At 37.9% G+C, this 19,230-nt stretch overlaps 1 protein-coding gene and 2 non-coding genes across 8 annotated transcripts in view; 2 read left to right on the top strand and 1 right to left on the bottom strand.

Moving 5' to 3' along the window:
* The window catches only part of LOC118280922 (uncharacterized), a 97,173-nt gene that overhangs the window by 38,845 nt on the left and 39,098 nt on the right, over window positions 1–19,230 (top strand). For 2 of the 6 annotated variants that reach the window (XM_050701007.1, XM_050701009.1), the window contains 5 exons: window positions 2,677–2,811; window positions 5,073–5,140; window positions 8,187–8,222; window positions 9,580–9,628; window positions 11,432–15,065. In XM_050701007.1, the coding sequence (XP_050556964.1) occupies window positions 2,677–2,811; window positions 5,073–5,140; window positions 8,187–8,222; window positions 9,580–9,628; window positions 11,432–14,875 (3,732 nt within the window). In that variant the 3' untranslated portion in view covers window positions 14,876–15,065. Of the gene's footprint in view, window positions 1–2,676; window positions 2,812–5,072; window positions 5,141–8,186; window positions 8,223–9,579; window positions 9,629–11,431; window positions 15,066–19,230 lie in introns of those variants that run through there. The other 4 variants (XM_050701011.1, XM_050701010.1, XM_050701008.1 and 1 more) reach the window with 3 other exon arrangements.
* On the top strand, window positions 6,286–6,358 carry Trnav-uac (transfer RNA valine (anticodon UAC)). The gene has a single exon. It is a non-coding gene; the product is annotated as a tRNA-Val (tRNA).
* Window positions 7,303–7,375, bottom strand: Trnav-uac (transfer RNA valine (anticodon UAC)). The gene has a single exon. It is a non-coding gene; the product is annotated as a tRNA-Val (tRNA).

The raw sequence follows: 19,230 nt of genomic DNA, 5'->3' as shown, positions 1-19,230 counted from the left end.
AGCTGCTTCTTAAGCAAGTAAACGTAAGCAGTAAGCGTAAGCATTTTTAAGGGCGTAAATCATTTAATAACTTCTCCCGCCTTGGGAGAAGCGAGAGGGAATGTCAGACTCTTACTGACTAAAAACCACTCCGTTCCTACTCCTGCTGCTCGTTTATTTTATTCAATATCCACACAGTACGGATACAATCAAATGGGCGCTAGTGTCAACTCGAGAGTACGTTTCACAATATCTATGTCGATCGATCAGAATTGGATTCTAGAGTGAGCTCCAGGGGCCTTAGTCTGCTATTACAATTGTGTCAGAATAGTTGATCACTGAGCAGTGCAAGAGGGACGGAGCTATACAACCTACATAGCTCCGTCCTTCTTGCATTGCTCAATGATCGACCATTGTGACACAATTGTAATAGCAGACTAAGGCCCCAGGGTCTAAAGTCAAATCCTTTACAAGATTGTACGAAGAGTCTCAGATATAATCTCATTGTCTGCTCAGTGCTCTAAAGGATTTTATCTGATAAGAGGTGCATTATACTTCATATTATAATGTATTATGTATAACATTCGTCAGTGTACATACAATGTCACCTTTTGTTGGAAACTGCATAAAATATGTTAATAATAACTAGGTTAGGAACTGACTTTATCTCAACCTTATAAGCCTTGAATTCACAATGTAGGTACTTAATACAAAATGGCCTTTTATCATGTGTTGTAGGTATGAGGTACCTATACAATAATACGTTTATTTTTTACTTGTTATGTTATTAGTTGCAATGTAATGAATGCTATCGTTTTTATCTTCCGGCAGATGGTTGTAATGTTGCGATGAGACCTGTTATCAGTACTTAGCCATTAAATAAGTATTATCGAATTAAGATTGGGTGAGCCATGCTTCGGCAAGAATGGGCCGGCTCAACTGGAGTGATACAATGGCCTCACAGAAAACCGACGTGAAATAATACTTGCGTTGTGTTTTGTTGTGTGAGTGGGGTTACCGGAGGCCCTATTACCTATAACATAGTCTATTGAGGATTACACTGAGGTTTAGGTTGTCCTACAGTTGGTTTCGCCTGCGGTTTCGTCTTTGGAGTCAAATGAAACCTTACTCTCTTCACTCTCTCCAGCCCTCTATTACCTATCTTCAGATACAAAATATCATACCTCAAAGGAATATTAACAAACGAAAACACTTTCGCTTAATTACGTAAAGCTAAAGATTACTTTAGGTAATATAAACTAGATACAACACCGTCACTGTTCCATAAACCACGATTTTCTTCTAACTCGTAATAATCAGGATGTTTTCAATAGCCCTGTATAGCCATTGTTTTGTAGATGTATTCAAACAGACAAACATCCTCTTAATATCACAACAGAGGCTACTTCCTTATTTTATTTAGGTATTTAGGCTTTATGTACAACCGTACTTTAGGCAGACATAATGCCTAGGGTATTATCTTCCATCTTATTCTTTCCTATGTTTTTAAACAATCGGGCCGCGCTGCCACCGCGCTGCCACCGAGCCGGTAATGGAAACCCACCCAAAACATAAATGTGAAAGGCTGCCAAGTTCGATAATATTGGAATGCTTCGCCTATAAAAGAAGTGAGATCTAAATAAGTACCAAGTTCCATACACAGACCTCAGTTTAAAATGATATAACAAGTTGGCAAGTTTTCACACACTTTGTTATAAACCTACTAAACGCAATGAGTCAAGTATATAATTTTCTATTAAAACTTGCCAAGTTATATCATTTTTAACTGAGGTCTGTGTATGGAACTTGGTACTTATTTAGATCTCACTTCTTTTATAGGCGAAGCATTCCAATATTATCGAACTTGGCAGCCTTTCACATTTATGTTTTGGGTGGGTTTCACATACACACCCAGACCCGGAACAACAATTTGTGGATCACACAAAGAGTACTCTGAGCGGGAATCAGTTGCGCGGCAGCCAGTTGCCCAGTAACCGCGTGAGCCGTCCAGTCAGAGAGTATTAAACGCAACGTCACGCCTTTTATCTCCAAAAGGGTAGGCAGAGGTGCACATTACGGCATGACTGCCTCGTTGGTCGAGTAACCGCAAGTGCGCCTGTCGGACAAGAGGTAGCAAAGTGTTACTGGGCTTTTTTCGGTTTTTCAAAAATTTGTCAGTAGTAGCATTGTGTCCGGTATATGGCAACAATATACGATGAAACTCGACGCCTATGAAAAGGATTGGCCACAGAGAGCTCTTCACAGAGACGAGTGGAAGGAGGGTAGGGAGGCCTTTGCCCTGCTGTGGGACGACCATGGCTGAAAATAAATAAATAAAATATGGCAATAGGCTCACCCCCTATTAATTTTTTTTGTTTTTTAAAACATTGCCCCACATTAGGATTTTCTCCGGTGTCGTGGGTGCGTTTACAGACATACAATTTCACATGCACATGACACCCAGACTCGAAACAACAATTTGTGGATCACACAAAGAATTACTCCGTGCGGGAATCGAACCCGCTACACGTTGCGCGGCAGCCAGTTGGCCAGCCACCGCGTCAACCGTGCAGTTCTATTATTATATTACATGGGACTTATACAAATTGTGAAAAGTGGGTGTACTTTGTACAGTATTAGAATACAAAATATATAATTAATTACCCAACATTACTATTTTTACTCATCCATCCACAGGGATTCTCTGACATCTTGGACCCGAATCTCCATCTGGAGTTGGAAAGCCTGAAGTTGGAACAGCTGAAGGTACGGGAAGAGCAATTGCAAGTGAAACAAAGGGTTATTCTATTGAAACAGGCGGAGAGGCGACCTGTAAGTCTTTGTTATTGTTTTATTTTTATTTGACACTGTACTAACAAGTAACAACACCTGGGGATGGTGACCACCGTCACTCTTCATGTGGGTGCTGGATACCCGACAGATGCTTTACTAATTTGGTGACGGTAGCATTCGATTCATTAATCACCACCACTACTCTTCACGTGGGTGCTGGATACCCGACAGAGATGGGACTTCAGGACTTCATTTATGCTTTACTAACTTGGTGATGGTTGCATTAGTTTCATTAATAACCATCATAACTCTTCACGTGGGTGCTGGATACCCGACTGGATATCAACTTGGTGATGGTTGCATTAGTTTCACTAATCACCACCCTCACTCTTCATGTGGGTGCTGGATACCCGATCACGGGATTAATATCACACAGACTGGACATCAGAACTTAATTTATGCTTTACCAACTCGGTGACGGTCGCCCTCAATTCATTAGAGCAGAGCAATTGCAAGTGAAACAAAGGGTTATTCTATTGAAACAGGCGGAGAGGCGACCTGTAAGTCTTTGTTGTTTTATTTTTTATTTGACACCGTACTAACAACTAACAACGCCTAGGCATGGTGACCACCGTCACTCTTCATGTGGGTGCTGGATACCCGACAGATGCTTTACTAATTTGGTGACGGTAGCATTCGATTCATTAATCACCACCGTCACTCTTCATGTGGGTGCTGGATACCCGATCAAGGGATACCATTTGCCAAGCACTGGAAATCAGCGCTTCGTTTATGCTTGATTAACTTGGTGACGGTTGCACTAGTTTCATTAATCACTACCGCAACTCTTCATGTGGGTGCTGGATACCCGACTGGATATCAGGACTTCATTTATGCTTTACTAACTTGGTGACGGTTGCATTAGTTTTACTAATCACCACCACAACTCTTCACGTGGGTGCTGGATACCCGACTGAGATTGGACATCAGGACTTCATTCATGCTTAACTAACTTGGTGACGGTTGCATACGATTCATTAATCACCACCGTCACTCTTCATGTGGGTGTTGGATACCCGACGGAGACTGGATATCAGCATTTCATTTATGCTTGACTAATTAACTCGGTGACGGCTGCATACAATTCACTTATCACCACCACAAGGCTTCACTAGGGTGTTGGATACCCGACGGAGACTGGATATCAGTTTTCCATTTATGCTTTACTTACTTGGTGATGGGTGCATTAGTTTCATTAATCACCACCACAGCTCTTCAAGTGGGTGCTGGATACCCGACAGGGGCTGGATATTAGGACTTCATTCATGCTTAATGCTAACTTGGTGATGGCTGTATACATTTCTCTAACCACCATCTCAACTCTTTATGTGGGTGTTGGATACCCGACTGGATATCAGGACTTCATTTATGCTTAACTTGGTTATGGGTGCATTGGTTTCATTAATAACCACCACAGGTCTTCACGTGGGTGCTGGATATCCGACAGAGATTAGGCATCAGAACTTCATTTTTGCTTAACTAACTTGGTGACGGCTGCATACGATACACTAATCACCACTACAATTCGTCACGTGGGTGTTGGATTATGTTGTGATCTCCAAACCCTTCTTTATGGAGGAGGCCTATAAGCCCAGCAGTGGACTGACTTTCATCGACTAAATGATAAATGATATTTCCCACTTCGTGGGGACTAAGAGGGCGCGTGCCGGACTCCGCACGCAAGATGCAACGTCACGCCTTTTATCCCCGAAGGGATAGGCAGAGGTGCTCATTACACCACGTAATGCGATAGTGAATAGGTTGCTTATGGCCAGACGTGCTCCATCGTAGGCCGCATCGTCACTTACCATCAGGTGAGATAGCGGCCAAACGTCGACCCAACAATAGTAAAAAAAAATGCCACGGTACAATGTACATCTACATTTTACCACTGTTGTTTTAAGTCCCATGTTATAGGGGATGGGAGATACGGAGCATATTGCTCAGTATACTGGACGAAATTTTACTGCCACACTCAGAGTAATTTAATGCTTACTTAAACTATTCTTTAGTAACGATTTTGTATGAAAAACAATATTGCTAAGGACTGGGTTAAGTAACCATTAAATGACTCTGAGTGCGCGAGTTGGACTCCGTACCACACTCTGTTTTTTCGGTTTTTCGTACAACCGAACCGATATCGGGATTCAAACCCGAAATCACTGGACCAACGAGGCTGTCAGTATTTTTATAAAAGTTTTATGATTATTGTTATTTTAATGTATGTTTTTGTTTTATAGATGGCGCAAATGAGCAACCGGTGCATCCTGCCTGATGGAAAGATCGTGGTCCGAAACAATGCTGACAGGTTAGTATTTTAAGTTAATATTATTTCCTACTAGCAACAAAGTCAAAGTCAAAATCATTTATTTCAAACTAGCTACTTCCGCGCGGTTTCACCCGCACTACTCGGTTCCTATTGATCGTGGCGTGATGATTTATAGCCTATAACCTTCCTCGATAAATGCGCTATCCAACACAAAAATAATTATTCAAATCAGGCCAGTAGTTCCTGAGATTAGCGCGTTCAAACAAACAAACTCTTCAGCTTTATAATATTAGTATAGATAGATAGACCAGGAAGGCACTTTTGAACGTCAAAGCAAATATAATAATATTAATAACGTCTGTCTGTCGGTCAGTCCTCTAGTGAAGCTATTTGCTCATTCCAAAGTGTAGATTCCTATGGAGAAGAACGAGCAAGAAACTCCATAGGTTACCCTTTTACAATCAGATTTACAATACAATTCTTGGTTACATTGTTACACACGCTCTAACTTCGTTCAGGGGCTTTTTTCTAGTGTTTCCCATCAATGTATTTTTACAAATCAATTCTTGTTGTATCATCATGAAATTTTACAATTATAGGTATGTAGATTTTGTAATTTACTAGATGGCCATTGACCATACGATGTGATAGTACCACCATCGACCTTGTTTGATCTGATGATGGGCGACGAGGACATGATATGACTAAAAGCGGGTTTTTAGTTTTTCAACATAATATGAAGTTTTCTGCTTAATATCTGGATCAAAGTTAAAGCAATTAGTTCAGTAAATCCTTATTTAGACACTTTCGAAACGTCAAATTGAATTGTCCGTCAGTTTGTCTGCCAGTGAAGTTATGTGTCGATCTATCGATCTGAGTTTTTTATTGAAACTCCATACAATAGGCTACTTTCCTACTAGTCAAATTCAATACTTTTTTCGAAACGTCAAAAACGATATTTTCTATGAACTTTGTATGAAATAGTGCGTTATGACGTCATAAGTTTTTGACGTCAAATAGCAGACTTATTTCTAGAAATTTAGCCAGAAAAAATCTAAAATTAAGTAGTTCATCAAATTTATGAACGAGAATGTGATTATTTTTCAGTATTTTATTGTATTGAAAAGTTGTAATAATTTATTTTTGACCGAAGATACTACCCAATTTCGCGATTTAGAGCAACTGGTTCCGTGGTGTAGTGGTTATCACATCTGCTTTACACGCAGAAGGCCGCCAGTTCGATCCTGGCCGGAATCATATCTTTTTGGTACGTTTTTGTTTTACTTTTTTTAATCAAATCGGTTTTGAAAATATTTTACTTACAAACTGAAAATATTGTGATATTTAAATTGAAACTGACCTATTTTTTTTTCATAAAGTAGGCAATTAAATAGTGAATTTTCAGTTATATACTTTTCAGCTAGTTAGTTACTATTCAGAAGTGTCAAACGATAGTTTTATACGAATTTTGAATGAGATTTATTTATTTATTTAGTGTCACCAACATAAATACAGTATAAGAATACAATACAATTATAGGTAACAGCGTTCATATCATAATAAATTGTATTGTGATTACGGAATGTAAATCTCACGATATTGGGGCTTCATGCATCGGATTTCACCAATATCGAGATCTCACTTGAGCCCTAATCGTGCGAGATTTGCATTATCACTTTTGGCAAATAGTATTTGACACATACAATTACACTCCCAGAATATATATTTAATAGGGATGATGATGGGGTATGAAAATTAAAAATCTAATTAGTCCGACAGTTAGGTAATGAAAAAATATTAGACACTTTTTTATTTTGTCATATATTATGATAACAATACTTAGATATAATAAAAGTTTAGGGTTGGGAGCAAATACATAATTTCTGTGTTTAAAATGCATGTAAAAGTGACGTCACGCGATATTTCAAATCAATATAATGTTCAAAAATATTAATTTCCGTAAGAAAAAAAAACTTGTTACTAATAATTTTAAATCTACAAGATCCCACATTAAAATAATACTTAGTCATCTCCTCCATTTAATTGTCTTGGAAACAGTTGTTCACATAAACATTTTCTTAATTTATTATTTTTAAAACAAATAACTTTTTATACATAATAAACTTCAACATTTTTTACACTTTAGTGCAAACGCACTCATGAATTATTTAAACAATTTAAAAAAACCTAACAAAAAGATATGATTCCGGCCAGGATCGAACTGGCGGCCTTCTGCGTGTAAAGCAGATGTGATAACCACTACACCACGGAACCAGTTGCTCTGTATAGCGAAATTACATACCACTTTCTCTTCACATATGTATTACTACTACATTTAAAGTCATTGCTTGAGGCCGTTTAGGTACAGTGATTATGTAAGTAGCTTTAATAAGTGCCTGAGGGTATGGAAAGTATATTATTTAACTGTTACCCAAGTGTCACTTGTAATGTTTGAGTCTATTTACGTTTGACGTTATCTTACAAATATTATAGGCCTCATCTAGTTATTTCAAAGATTGACGTGTAGAAGTGTTATCTTGTAGACAACTTGCAGAAATAAATATCATTCATCAATATTTCAATATCATTTATAAATTTGAAAGTTTGTGAGTTTGTATGTAGGTTTGTGACTTAATGACGTCAAAACGGCTGAGGGGATTGGGATGAATTTAGGAAAAGGGGTAGATTATGATTTGGGATAACACATAAGGTACTTTTTAGCCCACGGGACAGAAGATATTTCTTTTTATTTATGTATCATTATTACAATTAATACAGGGTAATGCATATTTAATATTAACCAAAAACTATTAAGGTATAGACTTGTGCTATCGTGAATCCATCTCAGAATCTAAATTATTTAAAATTAGTTATTACAAATATAGTATGATGTTCTAGAACTTATGTAATACCTACTTAAAAAAAAATACGCCATATTTTTGCTCCGCCTTGCCATGAAAGACAAACAAGTAAGGTTTTTTTAATGCAGTTGAAGCTGTAGGCAGAAGTCCATAATAGTCTTTTACGCGACAAAATTACTTACTATTGTATTATTAATACTATTTTATTTTATTTTTCGGTCTAGCGTTAACACGCCTACCGTAAAACAAGTCAGGTTTCGGTAAGTTTCCTCATATAAGTGTGTTAGTGTCTGCTATACATATGCTATGCTACCCGGCTCCGTCTGTGTTTCATCAGCTTGCATCACGCTAACGCCTAGTTTCACGCAACGGCTAATTTCACGCCTTTTATCCCCGAAGGTGTAGGCAGAGGTGCACATTACGGCACGTAGATTCAATAACTTTGGCTTGGCTACTAGATAATTTTTACATCTTGACTTACTCGACTTAATATCGTTCACAGAAGTTCTCCATTGCCATCGGTCTTAAGCTTCACGTTTCAACTAGCTCTATGTAATGTAATACCAAAGACCGCCGGCTTTTTTTAAGGGGGGGGGGGGAATATCATTCAATGTCGTCTCCCGCCTTAAGGCGAGAGGGAATGTTAGACACTTATTGACTAAAAACCACCCTGTTCTTACTTCTGCTTTTCGAGCCGGAACCCCGGTAACCCGCTAGGTAGTCCGCAGCTCCGTGTAGGCATCAGCCCTACTGGGCCCCATCTGATAGTGCTAGGCTGGCTTTTATGATCAGACTTATTTTAATTGTAATAAGGTGTACCAATCTATGCTTTTCTCTTATATTCGCCGCTGTTAGTTGTCGTTCTATGCTGTTCTTTTGTAACCGTTCGCACGCAAAGCATTATTTTTTTTTATTATGATTTGCAGCTGTTTTGCCTCTTTTAAATTAAATAATCTAAGATCTAAGTAGGTACGTTGATAAATTATGTACTAAACTAAAAATTACTAAATGCGCTATTTGTAACTTGCGTTTTGCTTCCTAACTTTAATCACTTTTGTGGACTTAGTCTTGGGTTCGATTCCCGCGTTGCTATAGTCTTACTGAAATTGTCAATTTCCTACATGGACCGTAGAGGAATTTAAAAGTTCACTTTGTAACTGGGTTTATCATTAAAGTCACGCAAGTCATTGGGAATGCCTTATGTTCAACTGTAAATGTCTTAAACCCAATATGATGCTGCTGCTCGGTTAACTAAAAATCACGGTTTACTCACGTACATTAATGAAGAAAAACTCTACTAGTGGCGAGTCACAGAGGGACTCTTCATCATGAGCAGCGTGTGCAGACGCGGTGACGTTCCGAAACCTAATGTGTCGTAGGCTGCAACATGATGAAGATTCCCTCTTAAAGCCTTTAACTGCCAACAGAAAACTGTTGATGGCATATTCTCCACTAACGTAGGTCACTGGTGACCTACGTGGCGTTTAACGTGTTAAGAGCTTTTCTCCATTAATGTACATGAGTAAACCGTGATTTTTAGTTAATTTAGTACGTCTCACGATAGTTATTACAAAAATATGATGTTCCGTTCTTAATGTTACCATGTTTATCCAACAGGGATTCCCGAGACGCAGACGTGAGCTTCAGCGCCGGTGCTGGCGACTCGGTGAGTTTCAATTTCGCTTTATTAATTGCATGTTCATACTAATTTAATTATATTGGATACGATATATGGCCAGTTTGTGATACCAAATGTCATTAAAGTCAAAGACAAAATTTATTTCAATTAGACCGGGAAGGTTCTTTTGAACGTCAAAGCAAATATTACAATATAAAAAAATGTCCTACTGTAATATCTAAGTTAGTGTGCGCGCGCGCATACCCCCCTCTCCCTGCGCAATCCCCCTTCTCCCTGCGCAATCCCCCCTCGCCATGCGCAATCACTTTCCCCGCGCCGAAAAAAAACGATACACAAGGGAGTTTTTATGCAGCAGTCACACTGGTCATTTTCTAAAAGCAAGTTTGTTTTATTACAAAATTTGATTTCATTTATTGTCCATATGTCGTATCTTATTATGTACTTTCCACTTGTTATAACACTGGGGCTTTCAGGTCGCGGTTATTTCTTATAATCATTAACCTATCTAGCTATCTATAGCTGATTAACAAAATCTAGCCTGAACCGTCACTTCAAAGTCAAAGTCAAAGCATTTATTTCAATTAATCCTAAATAAGGCACTGTCAGCAAACATAATTTTTAAGTACATTTAAGTCTGTTATATCCGACCGTGGCGATCAAAGAGTTTAATTACATATATAAAATATACTAATCTTTCTTTATTTTCGGAGATTAGTCCAAGGAGTAATTAGGGAATTTAGTTGTGGAATAGAAATCTGTTAATAGGCTATTGAAACTTCTAAAATAACCAATTTTCCGAATAAAAAACGTAGAATTTTATATTGAACTTCATTCTGGGTATTTGAAAATTAACCTCAAATTACACATACGATATCTTTAATTACGTGAAATTGCTCAAAGGTACATTTTAATATAAACATACAAACTAAAATTGTTACTAAACAAATCCCCTTCTAAAACTAATTAACAAAAAAATTAAGATGATATTGTATCATCTTTTTGCGCCATGACATCACAGTAGACATATTAATTAGGACTAACTTATACCGCATTTCGACGAGGTTACTCAACAGATTTCAAGCTAAGTATGAACCTGACGTTGTTTGAAACAAGTTGAGTAGCTTGTCGACGAGTTAGGTGGAGTAAGCCATATAACCTAATTAATTTGACGTTCCTTGGCTTGCTCCTTTTATTATCTGACTGACAGATTTAATAAATTCTCTTTTCATACTTCTACATAATTCCGGAGCTGCGGACTACCTAGCGGGCTTACCGGGGCTCCGGTTCGAAAATGAGGTGTAGGAACGCGGTGGTTTTTAGTCAGTAAGAGTCTGACTCTCCCTCTCGCCTCGCCCAAGGCGAAAGAAGTCATTGGATGATTTTCCCCCCTTAAAAAAATACTACTACATAATTATAAATTATATTATCTGTGTACGAGTCACCATAAAATCTATTATCTTGTAATACTTTATAAGATCTATCATATTTTTGTTTATATATCCAAAACTGTGTTTCGCTTCCACATAAATTTTCAGGATCAAAATTTACTATTTGAAGGGCTTAAGGACTATTTTAAAATGACTCGCATCGCGCATGACCTTTAGGTAGGTAGCTTCGCTTCATGCATTACCATCAACATCAATCAAGGAAATTAACAAAGTGTTGCCAGATAGATACATCACAAAATTGAGATGTCAAAAGCCAAGAACTTGAAGATTTTGGCAACAGATATTAATAATTTGGTCTCCCAAGCATGTTAATGGGACGAAATCTGGCATCACGAGTAGCATAGTTCAAAGACAAATGTCGATACAAACAGTTTTGCTTCAGAACGAAACCACGATTTGTTCCTGTAAAGTCAAGTCGAAGAGGTCCTGGGAACACGTGCGGACCGACGATGGTAGTTCCACACCTTCAACTTGCGTTCTATGCTCCGAAGATCGAAGCGAGATCAAGCACTATAGAGATAAGTCCGTCGCTAGCAAAGTAACAGACAAAAAATCGGAATACTCGAGCAAATTTGTCAGTAGCAAAACTAGGGATGTTAGGAAAAAATCCGATTGTAGTAAAGTTACCGATACGTATAGTAAACGATCTGACGCGACTAGTAAAAAGGAAGTTAAGAGATGCGGCAAATGTAGGAGCGAGGTGACATGTGACTTGAAATATAGTGACTTTTATACTGATAGTGATGACGAGGATGAGACTAACAGACTGATTCAACTTCGTAACGCTGACTATATGGACATTGTAGACGAGGATCTCAAACTAGTCATCGCTCTAGCAGGGTACCCTAAATCCAAGATGAGACTAAGACAGATGGAGCAATTCCAACGAGGCTTAACAGACGTTATAGACATGCAGTTAAAGGCTGGTCTCCTAAAGCGAGTACCGTCTTTCTTAGACTACTATTTGAATCGAGGGGCGTTAGTATGCATTTGCAAAGATGGTGATACTAGGGATTGGATGGTACGAGTCTCCCCTGGTTTACAAGAAAGGATGTGTACCAACTTAGTTCTGCTTAAGGCGAAAGTCAAAAGACTGTGCTTGGCTGTCCTAAAGATTCCCAGGTCTTGTTGGCCGGCTACAGCTCAAGACGCTTTCAAACTTCTCCAATACTTCAACCCTATGCTAAAGACGAGTCTGTGGAAGATTTACGCACAGAAGACTGTCGAAAATGTAGAATTTACGTCGTTTCTAATTGATAGGGTTTCAGGAGAGATCATACGAGGTCCTTCTTTCAAGAATGTGATAGACTACGGACAAATGGAGTTTGAATTGACTGGCTACACAGAAATCTACTATGAATGTCTCCTCTCCGGCATGGAAGAAGATTTGAGGAGCGTAGCGTCAAGAGTCAAACTTCTTGATGAACTAAAATCAGCAGAAACTACACCTAGAAATGCTTCGGATATTGATGTTAGCGTCAAAGAAGTAGGAACGGTGAAAGAAGAAGAAGAGGATGATAATACTATTGCAGAAGATGAAGCTACAACCGTAGAACCAGAAACAGAAGACACAAACGACGTCAGAAAAGAACTAGAAAGCGGTTTACAAAAAGATATACTAAAGAAACTCAAAGACGTAAAATATATAAGCGATAGAGATGAAGTACTAGTATGGTCGGACGAAACTAACAATTACAGTAATGAAATCGACACAGAGAAGTCAGAAAACACAGGCAAGGAGCAAGATAATCTAGAAAGCAATATTGCGTCTACTTCTGGTGTAGCCGTCTCTGATAAAACTGAATCTTTCATAGAAAGCAACGATAATTTAATTGCAAGGAGCAGCAACCTGAATATTGACAGCAATAGAGGTATTGCTTATCATAGAAGAACGAATTACTTACACGTTGAACATGAGCTAAAGGTAGCAATTACTCTAGAAGGATACCCACAGAACAAACTAGAAGGAACCCATATCAGAAGACTTAAACATCTATTCAAAGAGTACTTACACAAAGATATGAAAATGCAACGCTTTGCCAACCTAATTATACCGAAATTTCAAGATATTTACCTATCGAACGGTGCTGTGATCTACATATGTGACAGTCTAGAAACTAAAGATTATTTGACTGAAGTTTTACCTAAATTCATCAACTCGACTGGTTTGAAACTCACCTTTAGAGATATTAAGAGCTTGGTTAGGTATACCAGGATCGTCATGAGGCTACCTAAGGAGCATGCTCATGTAGAATCAGTCGAAATTTTACTAAAGCTGCAAGCTAAATATCCAGGTTTAAAGCCGGACTGCTGGAAATATTACTCAGATGTTGCTGGAAAGCAGAAGAGACAATTTGGAGTAGACCCTGAGTCCTTAGAAGTAATCAAGAGCCCCGATTTTGATCCTAGCTACGAAGGAGATAAGCTCACTTTTAGGATAATCGATAGACAGAAACGTGACGTCAGCTTTGATGAAACACAGAAAGAGGTAGACGATGTGGATGCTAAGAAACAAAGAGATGTTGTGCTTAAACAGATGTATGTGCCTATAGACCCAGAAATAATGTCGGCTCCGCTAACAAGGATCCGTACGAACCACTATTCAGACCTAATCGCTGATGACCTTAAATTGTATGTAGGGCCGTCAAACTATCCCGAATCTAGAGTCGACGAAACGTTATTCCACACGATTAAAAGAACTTTCGAGAATATTATTCTAGAGGCGTTTGAGAAATCTGAGATTAAGGAGGAGACTATGCCTAAATTTCATGATATGTACCTCTTTGATGGTGTGATCTTCATTATATGCCAGGCTATGGAAGCAAGAAGCTGGATTGAACAAACAATTCCCCTAGTCAACTCAAAACTGCACATACATTTAAAATCTACAGAATTTCGAGGAGCAGTAGGCATCATAAGCATGGTTTGCAAAACAGACAAGGATACGGATGAAGTTATTGCTTTACTACAAGAGCAAAATCCTAGATTAAGAACTAAATATTGGAGGAAAATAAGTACCGTGCGCACTAAAACGAAATTGGACGTCGTATTGCAAATAGACAAACTATCAGCTCAAGTGATTACTGGGCAGAATTTCAATAAATTCATCGGCAACAGTGCAGTACAATTCAAATTGGGACACCTACAGTCTTTATTAAAACCTAAAGCTAGTTTAGAAGAACTTAGCAAGCTTCACGCTAAACGTATAGAGCAGAAAGCGAGTGAGAAAGACGCCTCAGATAAGTCAAAAAGCAAGGTCTCAATGCAAGGCCCTAAAGAAAAATCTTTCGATGACGTCAAAAGCGAATTGAAGAAAGAGTATCCCAACTTAAAATTGGAGCAATGGAGTGTAATAGCTCAGCATGACAAAACAGCGCATACCGTATGCGATCTAGAAATTGATGAGGATTCAGCTAAGATGATTAAAAAAGAAGAATTTGAACTAAACATGGGTGACCAGAAGATATTCTTCTATACGGGAAGCAAGCTAGATTCTGACTTAGACCCTGTCATCATCGAACCTGATTCTCCGAAGAGTGTGGAGACGGCTCTCGTCTTACCAGAACCTCAAGGGTACCACAAAGTCATCATGAAGATACCTCTAAATATTCTACCAGAGAACAAGGATGATTTGAACATTATATTTGATCTGCTAGAAGATAAAAACCCTGGACTTAATACGGAACTATGGCAAATATTTACCGATACGATTTACCCTAGTAATGGTAAATTTACTGTTTACATTGATAAGCAATCGGTATCCGTGTTGCAAGGAAAGAATTTTGATCCCTCTATTGGAGGTGAGAAGCTCAAATTTTTCTTCTAGATACTTCTTGACTGACGCTGTATAACATTATGTGATTATGTGCCTTAACTACAACTGAATACGTGTGATATTTGACTGTGAATGTATACCTTGGTTTTCTGAAAATAGGTTAGTCTCTTTCAGTAACCGTGGTTGACTTTTTTAAGTAAGGATTTTGACTAATGTACTGTTATTGAATTGAAAACTTCCATTTTGGATAACATTTCATGTCGTTTAGCGTTAATTTCAATCGATTTTGATGTTTATTCCATTACGCTTACGGCTGATTATTGAGTGCGAATAGAGTTACAGTATCAAACTACGTATTGCCTCGGAATTTTGGTCGTATTGCGACACAATAGAGTATAAAATCAATTGAATAGACGGTAATTGAATGACATGTTATTTAAAATGAACTATACTATTAGTACGAGTTTCTTTTACGTTGAATGAGATTGAAATGAGTTCGGTGCTCTGTACCCTTAGTATGAGTTTAAAGTAATCGAAACGAGAGCGCATTCGGCGCTCTGATTGGCCGGGTCGAATAAACCAACCAATCAGAGCGCCGAACGCGCTCTCGTTTCGATTACTTTAAAAGTAAGCAAACTCGCGGTAAGGCTACTGATTGGTTGGTTCATATGCGCCGGCCAATCAGAGCGCCGAACGCACTCTCATTGCGTTTTCGTTCAACGTAAAGTAAACTCGTACTAAAGGTATATTTTAATGTGTTTTTTTTTGTATGAACTAAGTTTTATACGTATTCTATGTATGTAAACTAAGTCTGTGTTTTAGGTACTATATTTTGATTCTTCTCAGAATACTAGATGAAACTCCTTGGTAGAAAATTTCGAGCAGGTTTGGATGTTTGGTCGTCAAAGTCGATGGATTGAGAAACAAATAGTTTTCTTTACGAGCTGAAGTAGTGTAGAGATAGTCTAGTCATCAGTTAGTTTTGGTAGTCGACGTAGACAATTTACTCAGGTAGTAAGATTACGTATTGAGCTCATTTCATAAAAAGAGCTACTAGGCCTAGTGCGAGGTTGTGTTATGTTGCCGCGATCGACACGTTTATGTCGTTCAGCGTGCTGATTAAGCAACCATTCAGTTCCCTTGGTACGAGTTTGCTTTACGTTTAAAGTAATTAAAACGAACGAACTGAATGCCAAACGCAGTAACATTTTGATTGAATTTACAAAAAATAATAAACTCACACTAGGTCTTCTGACGTCATAGTGCAGGCGATACGTATTGATGTCCTGTTTAAGATCATGAGCAACAGATGCATTCAGTTCCCTTCCCAATCTCAAAACTTAATAGTTGCTCATGTAGTATAGAGATTGATCACTTGGATCATGAATGGTTTTCACTTTCCCTCAGTATTCCAAATAGTATTTCCCAGTTTTGACCTGTCATGCTCACTAAAATGTCTTGCTGTTGGTAGCGTCGTGTGTCAGGTGGTTCTGTTCCCTGCATCATGGTCGAGCTGAACTACGCTGATGCATGCGTTATGTCCGTGAACGGGTGCCATCAGATGGGACTGGTCAGGTCAAGACCAAAACTCCAGAAACTAGGCCCAATTCCCCCCTTCCCAATCTTTCCAATCCTCGATTCCCTAACAACAATCCTTAAATTCCTATCCCCAAAAAGCCGGCAACGTACTTTTAACGCCTCTGGTGTTTCAAGTGTCCATGGGCGGCGGCGATACGTCTGCTAGCTTACCAGCGTGTTTCATAAAAAATAAAAAATATATAGGGGCCAATCTCTTTCCAAAACTTTTTTTAAAGACGTTGCCTTACACTAGGATTTTCTCCTGTGTCGTGGGTGCGTTTACAAACATACAAGTTCACATACACATGACACTCAGACCCGAAACAACCATTTGTGGATCACATAAAGAGTTGTTCCGTGCTAGCCAGCCAGTTGCCCAGCTACCGCGCCAACCGTGCACTCAACTAGTGGAAACCGACATGACACTACTAACCAATTTATGTTCAATACGTTCAGTAGACTTATGTCTGAATACTCAAACGCTACTCAATTTTAAGACGCTCTCAAATGTAGTTCTGTCACTATCAATTCTTTATAAAATGACAGAGATATCACGATATTTAAGTACAACTTAAAATTGAGTAGCGTTTGAGTATTCGGGCGACAGAACAAATCTGCTCGATTATTAAAAGGGAGGTTTCATATAATTCCAATAACCACCGTAGTATTGTTTCGAAATAATTTAACTACCCACCAAAGTGTACAAATAATTTAGTATTATTAAAAGGTAGTCTTATTCCTATGTAATAGGGTTGCTTTTTATGCGATAGTACTTCTATCTCCAGTATTCACTGAGAGTATTTTGTTGCTAAGAGAGGGTTCCGTAAAGAAGAAAAAAAAAGAACGCTCGTGGCTCCCTTTGCTTCCAAATGTAGTAGAAGTTGATGCTATGATCCCCAAAAAGTTGTTACGATCCCAAAACGTAATTGTGTGTATACACAGCTTTTTGATCGAAGTGTTAACCTAAGACATACTAAATTAACCAAAAAATCACGGTTTACTCACGTACATTGAATAGAGAAAAGCTCAACTAGTTTCGAGTCAAGATGGAGAGTCCCTCTGTGAGTCGAAACTAGTAGAGCTTTTCTCCATTAATGTACGTGTGTGAACCGTATTTTTTTAGTTAATTTAGTATGTCTTAGGAAGTTTTTACAAATCTTATTCCAAACATATCTGATTATTGACAGAAGTAATGTCTAAATTCGACCTTAATCCAAAGATTTTGGATTGAAATTGGTTTATTAATGTTTATATGACATTCACTATGAGCTATTAAACAAACGAACAGAAAAACGTAACTTTTTAGTAACAATTTTAGTTTGTATTAGTTTACATAAGTTTTATATGGTAAGTACTTTATTTTAATAATGTTAACGCTGTTTGTTGTGGCGGAGTGGGTGAAGACTTCTAACCTTGTTGATTTCATCATCATCATCATCATCAGCCTATTCTCGTCCACTGCTGGGGCCTTAGTCTGCTATTACAATTGTGTCAGAATGGTCGATCACTGAGCAGTGCGAGAGGGACGGAGCTATGTAGGTTATATACTGGACATAGTGGAAATAGGCCTCTCCAATGGCACGCCACTGAGCTCAAGGAGATTGTGATTGATATTGACTGTTCTTATTTATTTATTATTTTGCCTTATTATACACATTTAAGTAGCCTAGGTTACATACATTTTAAGTAATATGCGTACAATGGGCGGTCTTATCACACAATGGTGATTTCTTCCAGACGACCTTTGGATGGTCCTTGTTTATTTGTGAGATGTAATTTAAAATGAGTCTTGTATGTCGCTGCGTGTAAGATTCATTTTGTATTTAACAACTAATGTGCTTCAAAGTTCATAATAACTTGTTTTTTTTTACTAACATCAAATATTTTTCATTCAGTTACAAAGTATCTTAAATTCATGATAAGCATTCCCTTTCCATCCATTGCGACTTGTATTGAATGTGTATTTATTTTATCCGAATGTCTATCATTAAACACAAAATCGTGTTTAAGTCTTTGACTGCCAATAGAAAACTGTTGAAGGCAAATCCTCCGCTAACGTCGCGTCGGTCACCGGTGACCGCCACGGCGTTCAATGTGTTAAACATAATTATCTCATTCTAAATTTCTAAAGTTTTTCTTCACTCCGTCACACCCAACAGCGGTTAGTTTTATGGTCAAGTCTCTGCTTACCACCAAGAGGCGTTAGCGTGAAGTTTTTAAATATAATTTGTTTTAATTTTACTTAATTTCTGTCTAGTTTATTGTATGTATGTATTGTATGTGTTGCTTACTTGCTTGTGTTTGTAATTAAAGTATTGTTCGTTGTTATTTGTTTGGTCTTTTCATTTATTTTTAGCTTTTTATACTATTAAAAATATCAAGGGGGTTTTCAAGAATTATGTAACGCAATTTGAGGGGAAGGGGTGTAGTAAAACGTTAAGATGCTTTCTTACAACACGTTAAGTAACATAAGATGTTATTAAAAAAATATAAAATAGGAGAATGTAGGACGAAAACGTTGGTCCAATAATATATAAAATATTCGCTGATGGTGCCGATTAAAAATATCTTGTTTTATCCAGTATTTTACCGCAAAGGCAATTAAAATATACAAAGGATGCAAATTATAACATAACTTTTTGCACCATTAGGTAGTTACTGACATACGTTGAAGAATAATAGCAACTTAGTTTTCTTTTTTAAATGATACTTATTCCTTCTCCGTGTAAGAAGAGGTCTTTGCTCAGAAGTGAGGACGTTTATGTTGATAGTGATAATGCTAATAATTTAATAGAAACTAGAACTCCGACATGATAAAAGTGACTGAA

The sequence above is a fragment of the Spodoptera frugiperda genome, chromosome 19 (genome assembly GCF_023101765.2).
Source record: "Spodoptera frugiperda isolate SF20-4 chromosome 19, AGI-APGP_CSIRO_Sfru_2.0, whole genome shotgun sequence".
Lineage (NCBI taxonomy): Eukaryota > Metazoa > Arthropoda > Insecta > Lepidoptera > Noctuidae > Spodoptera > Spodoptera frugiperda.
This window is presented reverse-complemented; position numbering and strand designations above follow the sequence as displayed.